The following is a 22244-nucleotide window of genomic DNA, read 5'->3' as shown; positions in this document are numbered from 1 at the left end:
ATTTTGCGTGACTTTAAGACTTAATAAAATTTAAATGGGTGAGTTATATCAAGTTATATTAAAATCCATACTAGGCTATAAACATGTTTATTTCTGCTGTGAAATTGGGGGTCTGTGTGGGGTAACTCACTCTTGGAGTCAGCCTCATGAGGACATAAGAGGAACTGCAGTTTTTTTTCAGCCCTGATGGTTCCTGCTTGGTATATGCAAAGATTCTAAATCACATGAACACAGTAGGAATGCATCAGTGCTGAACCGACTGAACCCAAACCATGGGAGGGAGAAATTGAAACAGTTCTGCAGGATTTGGCTCAGCATCCAGTTGCCATGACAATGTGTATTAATTGTCTGTGTCCCTCCTCTATTTAATCACAGACAACGTGAGAGAAGTAGAGAGAAAGAGAACATCAGGGAGAGGTAGAGAGGGTACAATAGAACAGAGAGATGGTGATGCAGTGACAGAAAGGTAGAGGGGAGTGAAAACTGGAGAGATGATAAGCTGTCGTTTAGCAACGCTCTCACCTCAGAGGTTATAATGTTAAACACAGTGGGTGTGCAACATCCACTTCACTGTGAAGTCTCCTCCTCTTCCTTCACAACACTCCAAGGTAACTGATATCAGAAGGCACATGTTACATCACTTGGAACAAAAGTACAAAAATAATAAGCAGTCAACAAAGTTGTTTCATGATTTGTGCTGACGTTTTGCTGCAGTTTTATCAGCAACTCTGATGGCGTTTGGCCCTCTTTGATGAAATCACACCCGGAGCTATGAATCAGTTCCATCTGTTTGTTGGGTGGTTTGTTTGTTTCACTGTCTTATACAGTATATCAGACACTGTTGATTGGACTCAAATGAAACTCGGGGCGAATGATGCATTGCCATATTGTGTGGTAGCACAATCAAAATTCCATCAGTGTAATGGGTGTGCGGCTTAGTTAGGGGTATTTGTCCATGTGTCTGATGACATCTGGAAGATGATGATGATGCGTAAAGACCTGGGATTAAAAGAACAAAGTGGCATTAAAGATTTATTTTTTAACAAGAAAAAATATTTGAAATGAACTACAAGTCACAAAAACAAGTCAACATGTTGTAAAAAGTTAATTGGATATTCTTCTATTTTTTTGGGACTTACAGTATATGCATTTGTAACATTAGTATAAATTAGGGCATTAACAGAAAAGTCGATGTGTCGATGTGTCGACGTCAGTGGCACAAGTCGTGTCGACTTGGGAGGGAGGAGTCGACAGGTAGTGTTTTTTCCCTCTCTCTCTCTCTCTGTGTGTGCTTGTGTACGGAATGCAATCGCTGCCTCTGATTGGCTTACGCTGATACTTTATCCTTGACTTAATCAATAGTCATAGTCACTTCATAAAAAGGGCGGTAACGTTACTTGGCGCGTAGAGGGGAAATCAACACAAGACCACAACAAGACAAGTGACATGGCTGCAGAGAACGTAGAAGGTGATAGGCCTGAGAAAACGCCTCAACATATTCGGGCGGAACGTACATGGAACGGACTCCGCGGACGTCCGTGCAGACTCAAAGCCCTGTGCGAGCAAAGCTCAGATTTTACGACCGCGCGGACTCTGCTCCACACACCAGTGACTGCTCGGCATGTATTTTTCACATCGCAGGGATTTTTCACCGACATTTTTACAGGAAACTACAACGCGGAAGTGCGCTCGACTATGAAAGCTCTGTGGACATTTCTCGCGGAGTCCGCTCCACTAATAGTACACCTGAGTATGTTCGGGCCTTGAGAGTGACAGACACACATCACATGTGTGGAGATACTTCACTTTCCTCCGTCGTGTCAATGTGATGACGTCATCAAATGACTTGTCGACTCGACTTAGACTTTATTGACAGATAAGTCGACCTGAAAAAAATCTAAGTCGTTAATGCCCTAGTATAAATATATGATATATTTTGCGACCTAAGACATATTAGAGGATGCAGCTCCAACTAGAAATTAATGTTTTAATCTTTAATCTTTATCTTTATTTCAGACTCAGGGTCCATAGTGAGACATACATGGACACAACAGCAAACATATAACATAGAATAAAAAAGAATACAGCTAAAGATATAAAAATAGAGATTTACACATTTGGTATCATAGAGAGAGATTAGAGAGATTTCTATAAAGTTACAAACAGACAGCTGTACCAGTGTTTTGATGCATTGTATGTGCATATTAAGCATTAACACATTGATAATCCTCCAGGACTGTAACATGATCATGTTTAACCCAAACAATGTGTAATGAGACTGCAGTTGGTTCAGATGGAGGCCGTAAATGGACTGAGACCACGTCTTCAAGAAGGTCTTATGTTGCGCATGTAGTCTATCAGGCCTTTGTTATTGCAATGACAAAAAGATGGTGAGATGATGGTGAAGAAAAAGACTCCGCTGATACAGACTTGTTTCAGTTAAAAAGAACTTTATTTTAGCAAGCCAGGATATCAGTTTCAGATTTCTGCAGCAATCTGGGAGAGATTCAGCCAGTCTTCGAAACTCTCTCTCTCATCTGTCCCCCCAAACGCCACGTTTTAAGGCCTGTAAGACATCCTCGTCCATATTCATAATATTAGCTCATTTCGATAGCATAATGAGATACAAAGCCATCCTCCTAACCAAAGGTGGTCATTCCCTTCTCCAGTTTCAGAAGGTTCTTTGTCCGTGCAAAACAGACTGATGTATACATTCCTTTAGATTCCTGAAGAAGGGTTCTGGATGTAAATTCTACATGCGTAAACACAACATGACAGTGGCGCCTTGCTGCTCCTCGGCAAGCTACCCGTGAGTCTATACTGCACATCATAAGGCCCAAACCCTTTAAGACGTTCCTTACGAGAAACAATGCATTTAGCCTTCGCGTATGTGCCATGCAATTACCCTATATGTACAGTATGTATCCTGTGGATGACCCCTTGTATCTGGGCAGACTCATGGATTCCTGTTTGCATCTGTAGAGCTGTAGGCCCCACAGCACAGTTAGAATGATGGATTCATCCTTACAATCAAAAACAACGGGAGTCTGGGTGGACAGCAGTCTCTAAAGGCATCCAAAAAATAATCAGCATTAATGTACATCTGATGAGCAGACACCTCACGCACCCAAGTGTGATTGCTGTGTTCATACCTGCCCAGACGAACCGCACTTAGGTGGCAAATATATTAAGTTTGACTGAACTGAAACATAAAGGGCAGGTGTGAAAGCACCCTAATTTTTTTTAAATGTTAACAGTAGTGAAAGGGAGAGGGTTTATTGGTCAAAAGAATAATATACAAAAACACTTTGCCATTCAATCACTTCACTTGAAGTATTAAAAGAATACTTCAGCACCCCCAAATGACCATTCGTTTGTCAAATACTAACCCTGTGTTACGTTGAATTCATGAAAAAAACTTTTCTCGCGTGCCTCCATGGTGAACGAAGAATCCAAAAACTGAAAGAATTCTTGATGAACTGATGAAAGGGGTTTAACAACAGCAAAATGATATCAAAATGTCCATTTACAAACTCTCACACAACTCCTGCAGTCTAATTTAAGTCTCATTTGTCCGGTTATGTGCTCAGTACTTCCCAAACAGGTAGTCCTTTCCAACGGGGAGTTGAACGGAAAGTGAAACTTATCTATGCTGCTTTCAAAGCCAAACTTTGTTGACAAAATCAGTCATTTTACCTTACTGAACATGAGAGCTGCTGGTCTACTAATACCATTATTGGTAGTTTGTTTGCTTTATTGTGTGACTTTGATAGACCCAAACTAACAATTTAAAACTCCAAATTCACAAAACAACACAAACTAACTGAATGATCGAGCCAGCCGTAGAGCAGCTCCCATGTTCACTGAGGTAAAATTACTGATTTTGTCCACAAAATTTGGCTTTGAAAAGAGCAAAGATAAAATTAACTTTGTGTTCAGTTCCCTGTCAGAAAGGGCTGTCTGTTAGGGAAGTAGTGAGCATATGAATGGACAAATGAGACTTGAATTATACTGCCTGAGTTTGATGTTGCTAAAGGAATTTTCTCTGATTTTGGATTCTTTGTTCACTGGAGGCACACAAGAAAAGCAAAGTTTTCTTCATAGATTTATCTTAATATGGGGTGAGTAATTAATATACAAATGATCATTTTCTGGGTGAAGTAGGCCTATTTCGTTAATGACCAAATGACCCAGGCTGGGGACATTTCTTTTCAGTACAGTAGTTAGCCTCAGTTCAGTGTGAGCAGTAGACAGAAATCGATAGAACATATAGCACAATAAGCAGAATTCACTGACTGGAAAAAAAGCAATTTCCTCACTAACACATTGCATTGGTGCAAAGCTGTACAGTATATCTTGAGATAAACAGTTTGTTTGATGTGATGACAATTTGATTTGATAAAGTCATTGATATTCAATTATATTTTCTGGGACAAAAAAGTCATAGCGGTTTCTGTATGTTTGGCAGCAAAGAAAGAGCCTGACTACACAATATACAGTAGATTAGTACCAGCTTTTGATGGTGCTTTATGCTATATAGTGTGGAACAAATTGTCTTGACAGTAATACACACAAAATACACACAAACACACACTCAATGTTCCTCTTGAGTGATCCGCAGTGCAGCTGTGTGTGGACTGAGGAGTTATTTAACAGCTAGCATGCATGCTTCACTACAGTCTCTATAGAGACGGATGCATAGAGTCCCTGCTTCATGGCATCGACTCATGCTTGGACTGGTGACATGTACGTTACCAAGGGTAAAACACATAATTAGGTCTATCACAGTTAGAGGGTTAGACATGCGGAAACAAACAGAACTGGTTATGTTCCTCTAAGTGGAACTGGCACTTAAGGGTTTGCATATTAAACTTCATGACAGACTGCTGAGTGCACTGCAATTTCATTTGAAAAGCCCAGTTGATATTCCATTTGTTCTGCCATCTACTCATGTAATTATTTATTAATAAAATATTAACCTACAGTAGCAGGCGTGCTTTTTTCCACTTATCTCTATAGGCGCCTATATGCTGATGCTGCCCAGTACATCCACTCCTTCACTGGCATCCACTAAGCAGCTCCTCTGTAGCAGGTGGGAGATGTTTGCTTAAGAGCATTTGGCTAACAAGTAAAGGAGAATTCACCTTTGATGGGTTTAAAGACAAGCAGTAATCTCTTGGAGTGAGTTACACAGCAAAAAATCATTTAGAGTGAAGCATGCATTGAAATACATCCAATCCCACATGCATTGAAATGAATACATTAACACCATGGAAGAGTATATTCACAATAGATCCAGGTACTAAGAAATGTTTCTGGGGTTCCTTTACTGCAGCCATGGCATACTATATTCAGATTACAGCTGCAAACATGCTTTGAAAGTTGAACTTCATTTTTTTTTTTTCATTAAGGACAATGCACATTAAAGAATAGTCCTATATTTTCTTTAGTTTGGGCATCATTTCTATTGGTTATGATAACTTTGTACTCAGTAAGTTAATCCCCAGGATCTGGGGATATGGTGATATTATTAAAATAACATCTGTCAGGGCAAAAAAACACTTTAGCCAAATAATCCACATACTGTATATAAACCACTCTGCCCGAAATTGTGGTAGTTATCACTCAAGGCAATGTAAAAGTGTGCTTGCACAACTATGGTCAGTATAGTCAAAGCTGAACCAGGAAGTTGAATTCATATTACTTTTCACCCTCATGACTTGGTCAGTCAAGAACTTTATTTTCAACATGTCTGATGGTCTGACCCTTCGTGTCTCTTACCTTATCAGACTTCTTAACATTGTGGCCGTTCATCCATTCATTCATTATCCATAATCGCTTATCCTGTTCGGGGTCACGGGTGTGCTGGAGCCTATCCCAGCTGACACGGGGTGAGTGGTGGGCTACACACTGGACTGGTTGCCAGACTATCACAGGGCTGACACATAGAGACAGGCAACCATTCACATTCACATTCACACCTACGGACAATTTAGAGTCACCAGTTAACCTAACTTGCATGTCTTTGGTCTGTGGGAGGAAGCTGGAGTTCCCGGAGGAAACAGGGAGAACGTGCAAACTCTGCACAGAAGGGCTCCCCCACCACAGGTTCGACCAGGAATGCTCTTGCTATGAGGCAACAATACTAATCACTGCACCACTGTGTCACCATTGTGGCCACAACCTTAAGAATTATGGCTAACACTACAACAGTATACACACTGTAATATACTAACATTATCTAGCATCATCTTGACTAGAGCAGTGCCCCTCCAAAACGTGTCCATCCAGAGCACGCTGATTGCTTAGCTTCCAGTTTTACCGTTGGCAGCTTTCTTAAGAACTACCTATCTAAACAACTTCACATTCGACACAGCACTTCCCTAGGTCCTGAGCAATACACCTGCCATGACATAGTTTCACACCCTTACAATACGAGGGTTTACAGTAGTGTAACAGCTGGAAAAACAAGTGTTTATTTCAAACATTACATCACTGATGCTTGAAATGTTTGAGTTTAATATACCATCTCTGGTTTCTCTTCATTTGTACATGAATGTACTGTCGCGACCAAGCTGTACCAAGCATTTCATTCAGCAGGGTAATTCCTAGATATCCCCTCTCAATACACTACACAGTGTGTACATAACACACTACTTAAGATCAATGTGTCATAGATCTCAAGAGCTAACACTCGACACTTCACTTCCTTGGGTCCTCAGCAATGCACCTTTGAAGTGTGAAGTTGATTAGATGAATGATTGTCGAGAAATTCCAAGGACATACACCAACATACGTACATAGAGACAGATAGAGACTCCTTCCATTGTAGTTAGATGCTAATATACCTATGTATGTACAGGTTGATGTTGATGGAACACATGAAACAAATTCAAAAGAAGGATGACATTAAAGCACGTACAGTAAGATAAAGAGTAAAATCAGCCCTATACAAGCCAGTTTACATCTTCTTCTTGGCACTTCCACATACACGATTAGAGCACACATCCACTGGGAAATGTTGGGCTCCTTTTGCTTCAACCGTTTTTGATTGAATCATTGTGATATATTCATGTCGACCTTGTTTACTGCCCAGTCTCACTGCTTTGCTTTGGTCTTTGACACTTGGCTTGATTTGTTTTTTTCTGTACACAAATTTGATTATTACTATGAACTGCTGTTTGTTTGTTCTAGCGTCATGGTCGCAGTCCCAACTACCACAACTGGGGGCGCCCTCTCCCTCCACACTCAGCTTGGAGCCGCAGGTACACAATTAGATTGACTCTCTGCAATTGATTTCAGTTATTGCCTTAATGAATTCTTAATACTTTCATTAAGCCTTAATTACCTGCATGGAACCCTTCTTGTTGTTTTATGCTCCTATTAGCTTCATGACTAAACTCTTAATATACATGAAGTGTTGATTACTTTTTATTTATACTTTAAAGCTTGTTCATGGATATTAAATATTTCATAACTGTACTTCCTATCTGCTCTGCAGGTCTAGCTCAAACAGTCTAGGTCGGAGGAGCTACGGGTTTGGTGGGGCTCCTCTGGTGGGAGGCAGCCTCCGCGTGCACAGCACCCGTTCCCCCCACTCCTACACCTATGCCGCCGAGCAGGAGTCCCTTCTCTCCCACCCACCCCACTCCCATCATGGTCTACCCCCTCATCATCCGCCTCCGCCCCCGCTGTTCCTCTCCAGACACTCTTTTGCCAGAAGGGATCGACGGGCTCTGTCCCTGGAGCTTCCAGAGCTGCTTCGGGCAGGTGGACAGCCCCCGGGCCTGCCCCCTTTCCACCCGGATCATGGGAGGAGGACTGGGTCTGGGGCAGGGGCAGGGGGATCCATCACTGGAGGGTCTGGGGCTGGTAGTTTAGGAGTGGACCACCGGGATTGTAACGGCAAGGCACCGGGTCCCCACACGCAGCTCATGACTGAGGTTTTTCCTCAAGTCAATGCACGCAAGGACAGAGCAGACCTGGATGAAGAGACAGATTATGTGAGTGGCACAGATCTACTTTAGTGGCTCTTCCTTTAAACACCAGGTTTACTCAATAAAGACGAAATGCCATAAAAGCCACAAATAAATGAAAAAGTCATCACCTCTTAAGATGTTTCCACTTTAATCTGTCAATGCTATAGCAACCAGGTGCTAAACTAGATACTTGACATTTAAGAGAGATGCTATAATGGCAGTTTATGTGGCAAAAGGAGAGAGGAGCTCAGGGATGCTACTGTAGTGCATGAATGGGGAATTCTTTATTGGTTCTCAGAACCAGATAATACTGAAAACCAAAACAAAACATAAATCACAATCATTGTGGGAACTGTTGTGAAAATGAGGCAGCAGGAGTGGTTTGTCTAACCTCTGCGGTGACTTTGGAGTCACTTTATGAAATTTCAAAGCACGGCAGAAATCAAATTCAATCATTTTAATAGCATTTACGTTATGGATAGAATGGGGATCAAATAAAGGGTTATCTGAAGGAAAGATAAATATTATACTGTATATACTGTAGCACATAGTGAGTGTTGACACTCTTAGCAAAACATCTGATAGCGCTCATACCAAGAGCTAATAATGCACTAATGAGCTAAAAGCGGAAATTGTTCTTCACTCTATTCCCCTTTCTCTTCTTCCTCCTCCAGAGTTTGTGTTTCCGTATCCAGAAAATGATAGAGGTGTACAAGCCAGACTGGTGTGAAACTAGAGAGGAGTGGTCCGTGTACCTGTTCTCCCCTCAGAACAAGTGAGTGTCTTTACATTTTCTGACGTCACCACCCTAAAAAAATAATAATGATAGAAAATCCTCAAGTAACATCCTCTGTATTTGAGAAAACAGATTCTTTGGGTTAAATGAGTTAGTCCTTTTAAATTTAATGAATTGTATTGTCATCATTATAGCTGGTATTTATGCAAACAGATGGGCCTAAGACAATAATGGTATTATCACACTGAGATTTGCCATTTATTTAATGGTGATAGAAAACACCTGGACCTCGTAATCCGTTCACAACTTAAGTTTCTTGCTGTCAATCAATCAAACAAGTCATCAACTTAAAAAAGAACACTGCTTCATTGCCAGGCCACTAGCGGTGGTCTGTAGGCTAGAGTTAGTGACCTGTGCTCCCACCCTGCCAGTCTGCACTGATATTAGAGGAGCACTAACAAGTACAGCAACTTTGCTGCTGGATTTAAGTTCAATTTCAGGCATCATCTGCTATCAAAGGAGGGAATAAGATATGGAAATATGTCCAAATGTGGAACTGCCTTGCACATATCAGCAATTACAATGTAATGTTAGCTAGCTAGTTAGCTACTGAGAACATATTACCAGTGACTTTTATTGTCATGATTGTTATCATAATTTTAAATAGTTGGTGAAGATTCTCAGTCATCCAGGTCATGGTAATCCTAAGTGCTATATCGTAGGCAACTGGACTTGCTTGTGTCTCTTGAAGACGTTTCGCCTCTCATCCAAGAAGCTTCTTCAGTTCAACCCTCACATGGTGGCTAAGTGGGTCAACGACTCACACTGTGACCTTACCAACTCTGAAACTAAGAGCTCACGTGACCCCTATGACTCTGCAAGGGTTTCCACCCACACAGGGTTTATAGCCCGCAACTTCGCACCAGTCATTTAGAACTGAATTGACACATAAAGACAGACAACCAATCATACTCACATTCACTCCTATAGGCAATATAGAGTCACAGATGAACCTAATCTGCATGTCTTCAGAGAAAACCCACGCTGACACTGGTTGAACATACAAATTCCGCACAGAGAGGCTCCTCATCCTATGGGGGACCCCAGGGTGGGATCTGAACGCCCCACCAGGAACCCTCTTGCTGTGAGGTGACAATTCTAACCACAGCACTATCTTGTCACTCATCTTGTTATGATTTCTCATAACACTTGATTTAAAGTGTGCCTCTGAAAAAACTCTGTTTGGAGGGCCATGTCGCCCTAACACTTCACCCTACCCCCCTATCCCAACAAACCTCGGGACACCCTATCCCTAGACGTGACCACGCAAAACAGAGAGGTAAGGGCTAAGTTGTGCCTTAGAATTATTATTCATTATTTGGCACAGCCCTACTTGTTTAGTTGGGACTGATAGTTAAAGAGGTGCTGAGGCTTTCTGTCCACCATACACTTACACAGACCATTGTGACTGTCCTCCCCAATATCTCCAGCCTCATGGAAAGTCTTTCCAATAAACGAGTGAGATGTTAAACCCATTGACCTTTATTTAAAGCCACGGTCCACTTGATATTGGTCAGTGGGAATTGATCGGAACCAAAAATGTGCAACAAAGTTTAACCTTTTAGTGAGAAAACAAAGCGGGAAGCATCTCTCTGGATGTGTCAGTACGTGTGATAGTTTGCTTTGGCAAAGTGTTTCTTCCAAGCCTGTTTGTTCAGCACTAAAGCGCAGACAAACCAAGTGTGGAGAGATGAGTCGACAAGCAAGACCAATGGCCCTGAAAACAAATGTTAGCAAGCGTTACCCGCTCTGTCCTGATACCATGGGAGAACAGCAAGCTGCATAGTCAAACCATTTGTCTGTTCACACAGAGAAAACTGCTGTCTTCTGGTTTCACAAATGGCTTGTTAAAGTGATGTTGCTGTGTGATTCCTCCAAACCATTTTTTTGTCTGTAGACAGTGTTATTGACTCTGGGCTCCGAGTTGTGTGTGTCTGCGTGTTCGTCTGTGTTTGTCTGTGTTATTACGTTTTGTTCCAGCCTTCAGTGCATCGCTGGTGGAAAGGCCCCTGAAAGCAACATGAAAGAAAAATCACTCAGTCATCCACTCGCTCACTCACCCGATTCTCTGCGTGCTGATAGCCACTTAAGGGAAGCCAGGCCCCAGGGCTGTGTTTTGGCATCCTGGCAGGTGCCATCTGTCAAGCAAGGGCTGTGTGTGTTGGCGGTGTGTGTACTCGCATTAGGCCATATCTCTGGTAGTGTCATGTTGCGTGTTTGCGGATAAGTTTGCATATGTGCATGTGGGAATGTGTGAGCATATGTGCGCCTTGTGAATGCCTCAGTGTAGTGTATATCAGTGTGTATAAGCATATGTGTGTGTTTACTCTAATAAGTGCACCTAAGCAGAATTAAAGCAGACAAACAAACAAAAGGATAAACAAGCCAACAACAGAAGTTGTGTCTCAGGTGGGATAAGTGCCTACACCAGCGATGCTGCTGCTTGCGATCGATATCAGGGGACAGGGGTCGCCAGATCTGAATCGATAGATAAAGGCGACAGGGTTGCCAGGTCTGAAGGAAAAGTAGTCAGATTAGCACATTGATTCTCTCACCCAGAGAGCAGGTGCAGCAGTAGGTGTATTCTGCTTCCTTTATAGCTGGCAGATGAGATGAGATGTGTGAGGGCTTCACTCAAGGCTTACTGCCTTTACTGGCTCTGGAGCTGACGATTTGTCAACAACACTGCAGGTGTCTAAAGATATTAAAGTCTATCCAGAGATAGTCCCTACACCAGTGCTGCTTATCACAGGATGCAGACGTGTGTCTGTGCCTTCTGAGGAGTTCCACCATGAAGTATTTTCCACTCAGAACTTTTCAGTTTCATTTGAATACTTGTTGGATGCCAGAGGAAAATTTTCAACATTTCTTAACTTACAGAAATCTCGAGAAAAGTCTAGACAAAAAACATAAATTAATATTCACCAGTATCTTCCTAAGGTGTTTTTGTTCTCAGAAAGGTCCAAGAAAAGTCCACATCAGGTCCATTACATGTTCTTAAGAAGGTGGAAACTGAACTATTCATACTTTTCTTTAAGTTATTAAATACTCAATTAGAACGCTTACTTGTCACTTTTTGGCCCACTTGCCCGTGATATTTTCTGGCATGACCAATCGCTAATATATTATATGGCATGAGTCCCACTAACATAACTGGTGTAACCCTAACCCTAAGTGTTAGTGTAGTGTTAATTTTAATAGCTCATGATGCTTTTTGTAAAATAATAACACTAATTATTAAAATTATCATAAATTCTAAAATAGTACTGTAGTTTAATTCCCATAATACTATAAAACTGTAGATTTGAAGAAACCACACTAACTAATGATGCTACACAAATGTGTCAACACAAAATATGTACGTAAATGTGCCCTTGACTGTGTGTAGATTCTGTCCTTACAAGAACGAATCCCAAATAAGAAAACAGTACTGAAAGAAAAAAACTACAATGTCTATCAAGCTTGGCTACTGAGAATTTAATAATTGATCTGCTGATTATTCTCTTGATTAAATTGATTTGGTGTCTAGGTTGTAGGTGGTCTATAAAATGTAAAAAAAAGAAATGGTAAAGAAAAGTTGATCAGTTTTTCCCAAAGGCTGAGACAACGTCCTCAGATATCTTGATTTGTCCAAAACCCAAAGACTGTCCAAAGATATTCAGTTAACTTTCAGAGAGTGGTAAAATATAAGAACATGAATCACAGAATTCTGGCTTTTCCTTTCTGGAAATTTCAATCAGTTGATTGATTATCCAATTATCCATCCATTTTCTAACTGCTTATCCTTTTGAGGGTCGTGGGGGGCTGGAGCCTATCCCAGCTGATATTGGGTGAGAGGCAGGGTACACCCTGGACAGGTCACCAGACTGTCACAGGGCTGACACATAGAGACAGACAACCATTCACGCTCACATTCACACCTACGGAGAATTAAGAGTCACCAATTAACCTGCATGTCTTTGGACTGTGGGAGGAAGCTGGAGTACCCAGAGAAAACCCACGCTGACACGGGGAGAACATGCAAACTCCGCACAGAAGGACTCCCACAGCCGGGGTCGCACCAGGAACCCTCTTGCTGTGAGGCGACAGTGCTAACCACCACACCACTGTGCCGCCCCAGATTATCCAATTAGTTGGTGATTAATTCAAATATTGGACAACTAATTGATTCATCTCTGTAACTATGACAAGTTGTTTTTTATTTATTTATTTTTTTACAATGTTTTCTCATCCTTGGAGTTTGCATGTTCCCCCCGTGTCAGCATGGGTTTCCTCCAGGTGCTCCAGCTTCCTCCCACAGTCCAAAGACATGCAGGTTAATCAGTGACTCTAAATTGTCTGTAGTGTGAATGGTTGTCTGTCTCTATGTGTCAGCCCTGTGATAGTCTGACGACCTGTCCAGGGTGTACTCTGCCTCTCGCCCAATGTCAGCTGGGATAGGCTCCAGCCCCCCTGCGGCCCCAAACAGGATAAGTGGTTACAGAAATGAATGAAACTGAATGAGTGAACGGCCATGTGGGACAACACTAAAAGGATTATAGTCTCAAAAACGTTGACTAAGCGTGATTCTTTCACTCATAAGACCATGTATTGTTGTGCATCTTAAAGGTATACTATGCAGGGTTGTTGGTGACTGTGCTTGCATGCTCCCTCGTGAAAGTGAAAGTAAATGCCAACCCCAGAGTCTGTCATTTGGCGTTTTGCCTCGCTATATTTGCGCTTTTTCAGCGTTCCATCTCTAACACCAGGTCACTACCTTTTTATAAAGGTATGTAAAGATTTTCATAATTCTAGTCGGTCATTAATGATGATTCTGTATGAGTCTCTGCACACTGTAGTATCTCCTAAAAGAAACAGCCTTAAGTTTTCTCGGAGCAGGATGGAAAAATCTTCAGCTGAACATAAACCCTCATAAACAACTCTTAAACAACTCCTACATTCTCCGCATATCACTCTCTTTCCTCTACCCTCTCTGTTTCTCTCCTGTCAGGTTCAGACTGCTCTGCCAGTCCATTATTGCCCATAAGCTCTTTGACTACGTGGTTCTGGCCTTCATCTTTCTCAACTGCATCACAGTGGCTCTGGAGAGGCCCAAGATAATGCAAGGCAGTCTGGTAAGAGCCGCGTTTCTCCGTATCCCTTATCATCAAACAATCAACCATGTAATGCTGAGTGCTAAGTGATGTAACTGATAGAAGCCAACATTGTATTATCCTCTTACTGTCTGCATGTCTGAGATGAGACTCTTGGCATATAGGCTGCAAATCCTCAGAGCCTGTTCTTCCCATTATTTCTATATACATATGGAGGGTTTTTTTTAATCGACAAATTCTTCTTCTCTACCAAATACTTTTGACCTCTTTTCTGCCTCTTTCAATTTGATATTAGAACAGGCTCCATAATTATAATTTTGGTTGTAATGATGACCAGTTTCTAAAGTATTCTGTTTCTTGTAAACAAGCTGTTGCTCCTTTCGAAAAAAAAAAATAAAAATCCCACAAATGATTTATAAACAAGCAATTATTTTGATTAATAAGAGCTACTTCAAAACGACGCCTTGCCTTCATTGCTCCAAGCTCTCACTGAGATCTGGCATCAAGCCACTTCCCAGCAATCAGGCAGCACCAAAATTATTGAATGACAGGCACTTTTCAAAACAAGTCATCTGAAGCGTTCAAATGAAAGCAGCTCTTTCAAATTTGGCATTTAATTTGCAAACAAGATCTAATTCTAATTTAATAGCAAAAACACTCACGAACGAAGTCTCATATCTTGCTTTGAAACTTCTGCTGCAGTCAATCTTTCTTCCCGAGCTGCCACGTCTTATTGTCTCGTTTAATTCTTCTCCTCCTCGTGCAGTCCTTCTTCATGCTCTCTTTGTCTTCCCTCCTTTTGTTACAGGAAAGGCTGTTTCTCACTATTTCCAACTACATCTTTACTGCCATCTTTGTTGCGGAGATGACTGTCAAGGTAATATGTCCTTTCTTCTGTTCCTTCGTTCAACTTTCTTTACTTTCTTCAGTGTTCTCTCATCACGCCTCTCCATTGTTCTTTTCTCTTTCTCCTCCTGTCTTGACCTTGTATCTCACCCCCTTCTCTTCTCAGTTATCTGCTCTCTCCCTCACATCTCCATCCTTCTACTAGTATTGTCTCTTGTCTTTCTTCTGTTCATCATTTGTCTCCACTCTTCCTGTCTTTTTTATCCTCTTATGTCTTCATCTCCTCCTCTTGCTCCTGTCCACGTCCTCATTTCATATCTGGTTTGCTCCTCTCACACCCTTTATCTCTTCATTTTTTCCCCTTTCATCTTCTCCTCTTCTTCTTCCATATCTCCGGCTGTTATTCTCGCCTTCCATCCTTTTTTCCTCCCTTCCTCTCTCTCCATGTCTTTTTTCTTGACAACAACAGTTTAATCAGTTGCACATGTCCCATTAGCGATGGGCAGCTAGATAATGAAGTTAATTAGAAGGCTATCGCTCCTCAGCTGGCCTTTAGCTACTCCTGGACTTCCCATCGATAAACACATGCACACACAAACACACTCACACTCTTGTTAATCCACTAATCTGCTTTCCAGATGACTGGAAATCATCCATTATTAAGGGCATTGTGTCTTCCAGGCATTTTCCGTATCGGTAGAAACCCTATAGTGATTTATTTATGACCAGGAATAATGAAGATATGTGTGCTACAATGATATGTAGATCATCTCTGCACTGTGGTGGTGCAGAGTTCACATGTGCCCATATATGCATCTGGCCCCTGGTTGAACTTGGGTTTGTTATTTATTCTCTTCCGTATCTCCATCTCCCTCATTGCATCTTTATTTACCTCCATTCCTTGGATCAGTCTTCCGATCACTCATATGTTCATTTGCTGTATCTTCTTTGTGCCACTCATTTAAGGAACTCCATATTCAGTTCTGTATCTGTCTGCTCTTTTGTCCTCAGTTTGTAATTGAATCAGGCAAGCTCCATTGTTATCTGTGCCCTGCTTCATTTGCACACTCAGATGTGGTTGCAGCACTCTCCTGCAGCTCATTTTCTTATCTCAAATAATATATCAGTGGCTGTGTCGTGCTCCACTCAAAGGTGTGACTCTTGCAGCTCCTCAATAATGAAGCATTTGTCCTGTCATTGAACTGTCACAAAATCAGGGGACTAATCTTCCACTTGTATTTGTACATGAGCTTTATCTCAGCTGTAGTATTGTAGTGTTGTCAGGACTCCACCACACACTCACACTTGCACACTCATTTGTCCTAATGTACTTGTGACAGCATTTATTTTCTAAATCATAACACAGTTATTAACTTTGGCAAGACGGCTGAAAGGACCTAATTTAGGAATAATATCCTCAGTGAGACAGCGTAGGGCTGATGAGGAAAGAGCAAGAAAAACATTTATTCCCATAACTAGTTGAGTTTCAGCCCGGCCGCTAGAAGAAAATGTTGGCATTCTATGTGTCTGCAGACCACGGTTACTTTACATTTGTAGGTTTTATACATACAGCATCATATATACGATTCTAAATTAAAGTAGTTCAGATTTTGTACATGTATATGAGGGAGGGGGAGAAGGAGGCGAGGATGGTAGATGGTGTGACACCAGGCGAGATGGCTGCCAAGCTGCAGACCACTGTTCAACACCAACAATCAACTATGCAGGTTGTTTTATTGGCGAGACATGACAGCTGTTCCAGCACCATTTATGCCACCAAAACCAGGTATTTCAAGCCCAAATAGGATATTTTCAAAACCATAACTATGTGGGGGTTTTTGTGCTTAAACACAGCGGCATGTAAACCATAGTGTTGTTGAAACTGACAGTCATTTAGTTGCAATTTATCTGCTACATAATAATGTGTAAATGTTACATATCCATGGTTTGTAAAAATAAAAATACAATGCCAACATTTATTCTGGTTATTGTGTTGCAGTTTGTTTGTATAACCCAGTATCACATAGACTTTGTCAATAAAGGCTGCAGTCAGCCAAAGACAATCACAGTTGACAAAAGTTCTACCTACTCTTTAAGCTATCATATGATCAATGAAGAAACATTTTGTGTATTAATTGTTCAACTTTGGGTAGAACTATGTGCTCATCACTGTCACTTCTTACCCAGCCATCCAATCACAGGGAAAAGAGGGACAAGACAAATACCACAAAGACCAGCTGTCACATCCTGCATGTACAAGTGCTGAAAAACAGCAATGGGATAGAACAAATATTGCTGGTCACATAGAGACCAGTGGGTCTACATGCTCTTTTCATCCAGAGCAAGGGCCAGAGCAAGTACTCTACCTTCTGCCGACATTTTTACTTCCTTGGATATTCCTTAGCAGCCAGGTGCAACCAAAGTATCTCAGCTCGAAAAACACTGCATCCCCAAAGCATGCTTTCAGAGGAGTACTTGGGATTTAGTCTGCCAATCGACCAACCCACCAGAAGGTGTCAGCCCCAGTGACAATAAGGCCCAAAACATTTATAGTTCCTGAGCAAGCCCAGGCCAGATCTTAAAACCTACGTCCTACCCTTGTTGTTAAAGGTTCTGTATGCAGAGAATGAAGTCACGCTATTTCTCTGTGTGTTGTAATCTGAACTTCTCTGTGGTTTGTTGTGGTAAGCCGGTCTGGCCGTGTTTGCGTGTTAGTACATGTGTGTATCCCACTGGCTATGCTCATCACCACCACTTTACACTGATAACGTGGTAGCGTCATTATGAAAGCGTAGTGCCAACCCTCCAGGTTCCCCCAGTTAACTCTTTAGCACTGTTGCCATTGTGTATAGCACTGTTTCTGGAGTTAGCACCGTTAGCTGCCAGCTGCAGGCTCAGCCACCTCCATGTTGGGAACCATTGAGGCGTTTGGGGCGGCAGTAGCTCAGTCCAAAGGGACTCCAGTTGGGAACCAGAGGGTCGCCTGTTCAAGTCCCCATCCGGACCAAAATATGGAGCGTGGACTGGTAGCTGGAGAGGTGCCAGTTCAGCAAGGCACCGAACCCTCCAATCGCTCATGGGCAGCCCCACTCTGACATCTCTCCACTTAGTGTATGTATAGGTCCTGTTTGTGTGTTCGGACCTGTGTGTAATTGACAACAGAGTGAAAAAATTGAATTGAATCAATATATATATATACATATATATATATATATATATATATATATATATATGTATGTAATAAAAAAAAATGTCCAGACAACTGATACATTCTAAATTTCGAATAGACTCGTAGTCTAGGCAGCATGGTGGTGCAGTGGTTAGCACTGTCGCCTCATCACAAGAGGGTTCCTGATTTGAACCCAGGGGTGGGGGAGCTCCTCTGTGCATAGTTTGTATGTTCTCCCCATGTCAGTGTGGGTTTTCTCCGGGTGCTCCGGCTTCCTCCCACAGTCCAAAGACATGCAGGTTAATTTGCGACTCTGAATTGTACGTACGTGTGAATATAAGTGTAAATGGTTTTCTCTCTATGTGTCAACCCTGTGATAGTCTGGCGACCTGTCTAGGGTGTACCCCATCTCTCACCCAATGTCAGCTGGGATAGGCTCCAGCCCCTCTGCGACCGGTTATGGAAAGTGAATGACTGAAATGCATAAATATTTAAGCCATGGTCATACGTTACCTCAGCACTGCTATAAAAGTCGCACATGTCCTGGAACTGCATGAACTGTTCCAGCCTGCCAGCACATCATCCGTCACCCATTAACCTACATTTTCCTTGATATGTTTTACAGCTTACACCTCTAACTTTAAACCAGTCTTTGGAGACATCCGTAAGTTCACAATAAATCAGTCATTTTTAGAGCTTTCCGTTAATGGCCTTAATGACTACTACAGCAATATCACCATGATTTCTCTAAGGTTTTCAGATGAAGGATTTTTCCTTATTCCTCAATTAATTTTTAAAACTGAAGCATCCTTTAGATTGCTCTCACAGCTTCCATACAATTTTAAACATATACCTGATCTCCTGACATTGGGAATATGAGATAAGTACCCTATGGTACCCTATACGTCATCTGCACACAGTTCACATGTGAGCTGTGCGCTTAGGAACATTTCCGAGTGGAAAAAATGTAATTGCACTCCATATAAATGCATTTCTCAGTGTGGTTCAACAATGTCAGACATTTTCTTTGCACAAAGCTGTAATTAAGAATCTGTGGACACTTGAGGTAATGATCTCCTGCAGTGCTCTTTTATTTTCTCATATTTTTTCTCTATTTTGTTCTCACTGTATCTCACCCTCCTTCCAGTTCCCATCCTCCTTCTCTCTCCTTCGCTGCTTGTTGCTGTTAATCTGCTGTTGCAGGCTGGTCAGTCTGATCTCTCTCTGAGGAGCACTAATTAAACAGAGTTTCCTCTCTGAGACACACTTCATCACTGTTTTCATTTCCTCCCCACACACACACCAATACACTGGTACATGAGCGGTAGTGATCAGTGTAAACAGTGTTACCTGCACAGTGAGTTTGACCTTGAACAGCACACTCTAATTAGAAACAGGGAGGGAGGTGTAGATCTGTCTCTCTCCGTTGCACCCTCCCTCTGTCTTTCTCTTTTTCTCACATACACACACACACACGTTTAAATGAGCGCTGATGTACACATGAACTCGTACGCACTTATTCACAGTTGACTCGTTCTTGTCACACTGTGTCTTTTGCCTGCTAAAGCTGATCAGACCGTTACGAGGTCTAAGCAGGGCTGACAGAATGCGTTTCATACAAGCATTTTAGCAGCCGTTGTGTGTTGTCACTACTGTCTGTGCTTACGCTATCATCATGCCTAATTTAAAGTTACAATATATATAACATGCTGTGGTGTCAGCTCTACGTTTTCCTGTGGTCCATCTCTTACCTCAGTGTAGTTACTGAGCTCAGCTCTGAGGTCGTCATATTACAGCAGCTTGAGGCCAAGGCAAAACTTGCAAAAACTTTCACAGCTTTGAATGTGCGAAGCTCGGTCGTCAGCAGAAAATGATGTTTCCAACATCAACGTGTCATGCTTTTTCCTTTCTTTTAAAACCGCCTCACAACACTTACTGAGGAGCTTAGTGACACGAGCTGAAAGAAACAGTCAAAAGGGAGTTTTAGATCTTGCTTTTTGGCTTTGAGATGCACTACTGAGAAACTTTTTTGAGACGTGTCCAGAATTAAGACTTTCCATGTGTCTATTTTCCAAGTATGAGCACAATGAATGCCATTTGCTAAAGTGCTTCCAAAGGCTTCACAGCTTGTGTTAGCTGGTCAGAACGGCTCCATTAAGAACCTTGATTTGTTTTTTTATTGCCAGCAGCGAACTAATGTGAGTACCTGACGTTTTTCAAGGAAAAATGAGTGACTCATGTTCATTACTTCTTTAACTTAGTACCTTTGAGAGTTTCCAAACTATCCATCCAGAGCTGCATGGTGTTGTGTTGAAAAATTCCATGGTTGCACTGGATAGCTGTGTGTGTTACAATTGCACCTGATTAAAGTTTAAAATATAATAATTTGCATTTTACTAAAATTTAACTAATTTCATTTACCGGATGATTAGTGTCACCACCGAGGAAATCCCAAAATAATTTGCTTTATAATGAGCAAGTTGGTGAATTAATAATATTAAATGTTATAAGCTGGCCCCAGTGCTGCAAAACAATATGCTAGGACATTTCTGTTCAACGTTTTTAAGGCCAAAGACCGTTTGCTGAGAAAGAAATGGCGCAGGGACCCCCTACTACATATATTGTATACATTTGAGTTACATATTAATAAAGGCAGATGGATGTTTTTTAGGCAGAAGGGTGACGGGCTGGTCTGAGTATTTCAGATGCTGTCGATCTACTGGGATTTTCACGCACAACCATCTCTTGGGTTTACAGAGGATGGTCTGAAAAAGAAAATGAAGTAGTGCAGCTCATACAGGAACCTAAGGTGCCTCGTGCATCAGTAAGAGAAGCCAAGGGCCACTGACCACGCTGCCATGTTTGATGCTCTTGGAATGGGAACAACTCAGACTCATCAGACTACTTTTCGGCTACAAAGTACTGTTGAAATATCTGTGGGGAAAGTGTAAAGAGTATAGTGGACATCCATCACAGTGTGAGCTTACAAAATCCCATCTCAAACATCAGATTGCAAAACTAAAGCTGAAGTGGCATGTACAATAGTTGCCATATGTTCTGCTAAGTGATATTCCAAATGGAGTTTGAGTGTAATTTGAATTTGAATTTAATGTGACATACTCGCCCTGTCAGCTAAAGGACAGCTGGTAGTGTGAGAGAAGAAGCGCAGGCTTTGATAACAGCGCTGGCATCGACCTGCTATAGATTTCCCATGCATCATGTTTTATCATGGCGATATTTGATCTGCTTAATGGAGGCCCCACGGCATTCCAATAGTCCCGAAGAGGTTTTAGTATAGCCAGCTGCTATTAATAACGGAGCAGACGTATTATAACTCGCCATCCAGCCTGTCAAATCGTGACAAAAGACCTATCGTATAGGATGTGACAGTGACTCGCTGCAGTGCAGATCTTTGCAGTGAGGACAGATAAAATATTTTCTTATAGTGAGAGTTTTGGACCGTGTTGGCTGTCAAAACAAGGCAGTGAGATTGTCTGTTCCTAAACACAACTATAAAGAATTCTGCAAACTGACTTCTTCAGTTAGTTTTGATGCACAACTCCCTTTTCTTTCTTCATCCTTCTCACTTATCCATCCTTGTTTTTCTTCCACCTTGTGTTGATGTCATTCCATTTCTTTATTTCTCCTCTTTTTCTGTCTCTGTCAGACCTCTGGCACCGAGCTGCTACATTATTTCTATAGAGTTAGAGTGTCCTGACAACAGCTGGCATTGCAGTATCTGTTATCGTGCTTGCACCGCTGCTGCTGTCGTCACTCACTTTGAGTCACTGCAGTGACAGTCAGGGTGTTTGTTCACAGGTGGGATATGTTGCTAAAGCTTGCCAGCACATGATACAGTAGCAGAGTTTTACACAAGCATTTCTAGAACGCGAAGCAGAGTGACAGGAACCTAATAAGAGTGCAAGAGTTAGCTCGGAATGCTCCATTTATGCAGCATCGGCAGAACGGGAAAATAGAGTGCCGAAGTCACGCCCCTTCCAGTAGAGCTCATGGGACCTTAGATCAGAAAAAATATGAATGGCAGTGAATGAGGAGAGAAATATTATCTTTTAAGGTCAAGAAAATCATACTTTGTGGTAAAACTGTTGAGATATAAGCTTTTGAAAAAAACGTAATTAGAAAAACTACACAGGAGGCGGTCGCGTATGTGACGTCATAGCTTTAGCTCGCTTCCAGCAGCTTGGAGTGACTGCAGCCTGGCACAAAACACACAGACATCTTCAATCAAAAATCAATTAATCATGAAACAGTGGAATTTCAGCGGGGAGGCCAAGCTGCAGGCAGCGAGCAAAAGCTATGACATCACATACGCGACCTCCTCCTGTGTACTCTTGAGTCTT

At 41.8% G+C, this 22244-nt stretch overlaps 1 protein-coding gene across 1 annotated transcript in view; it reads left to right on the top strand.

The window, feature by feature from the left end:
- Window positions 1-22244, top strand: part of LOC125885939 (voltage-dependent T-type calcium channel subunit alpha-1I-like) — a 219987-nt gene that overhangs the window by 112910 nt on the left and 84833 nt on the right. The window contains exons 15-19 of the mRNA XM_049571799.1: window positions 7195-7265; window positions 7502-8003; window positions 8654-8754; window positions 13766-13889; window positions 14677-14745. Of these exons, the coding sequence (XP_049427756.1) occupies window positions 7195-7265; window positions 7502-8003; window positions 8654-8754; window positions 13766-13889; window positions 14677-14745 (867 nt within the window). The remainder of the gene's footprint in view (window positions 1-7194; window positions 7266-7501; window positions 8004-8653; window positions 8755-13765; window positions 13890-14676; window positions 14746-22244) is intronic.

Source organism: Epinephelus fuscoguttatus, linkage group LG3, assembly GCF_011397635.1.
Source record: "Epinephelus fuscoguttatus linkage group LG3, E.fuscoguttatus.final_Chr_v1".
Classification (NCBI taxonomy): Eukaryota; Metazoa; Chordata; class Actinopteri; order Perciformes; family Serranidae; genus Epinephelus; species Epinephelus fuscoguttatus.
This window is presented reverse-complemented; position numbering and strand designations above follow the sequence as displayed.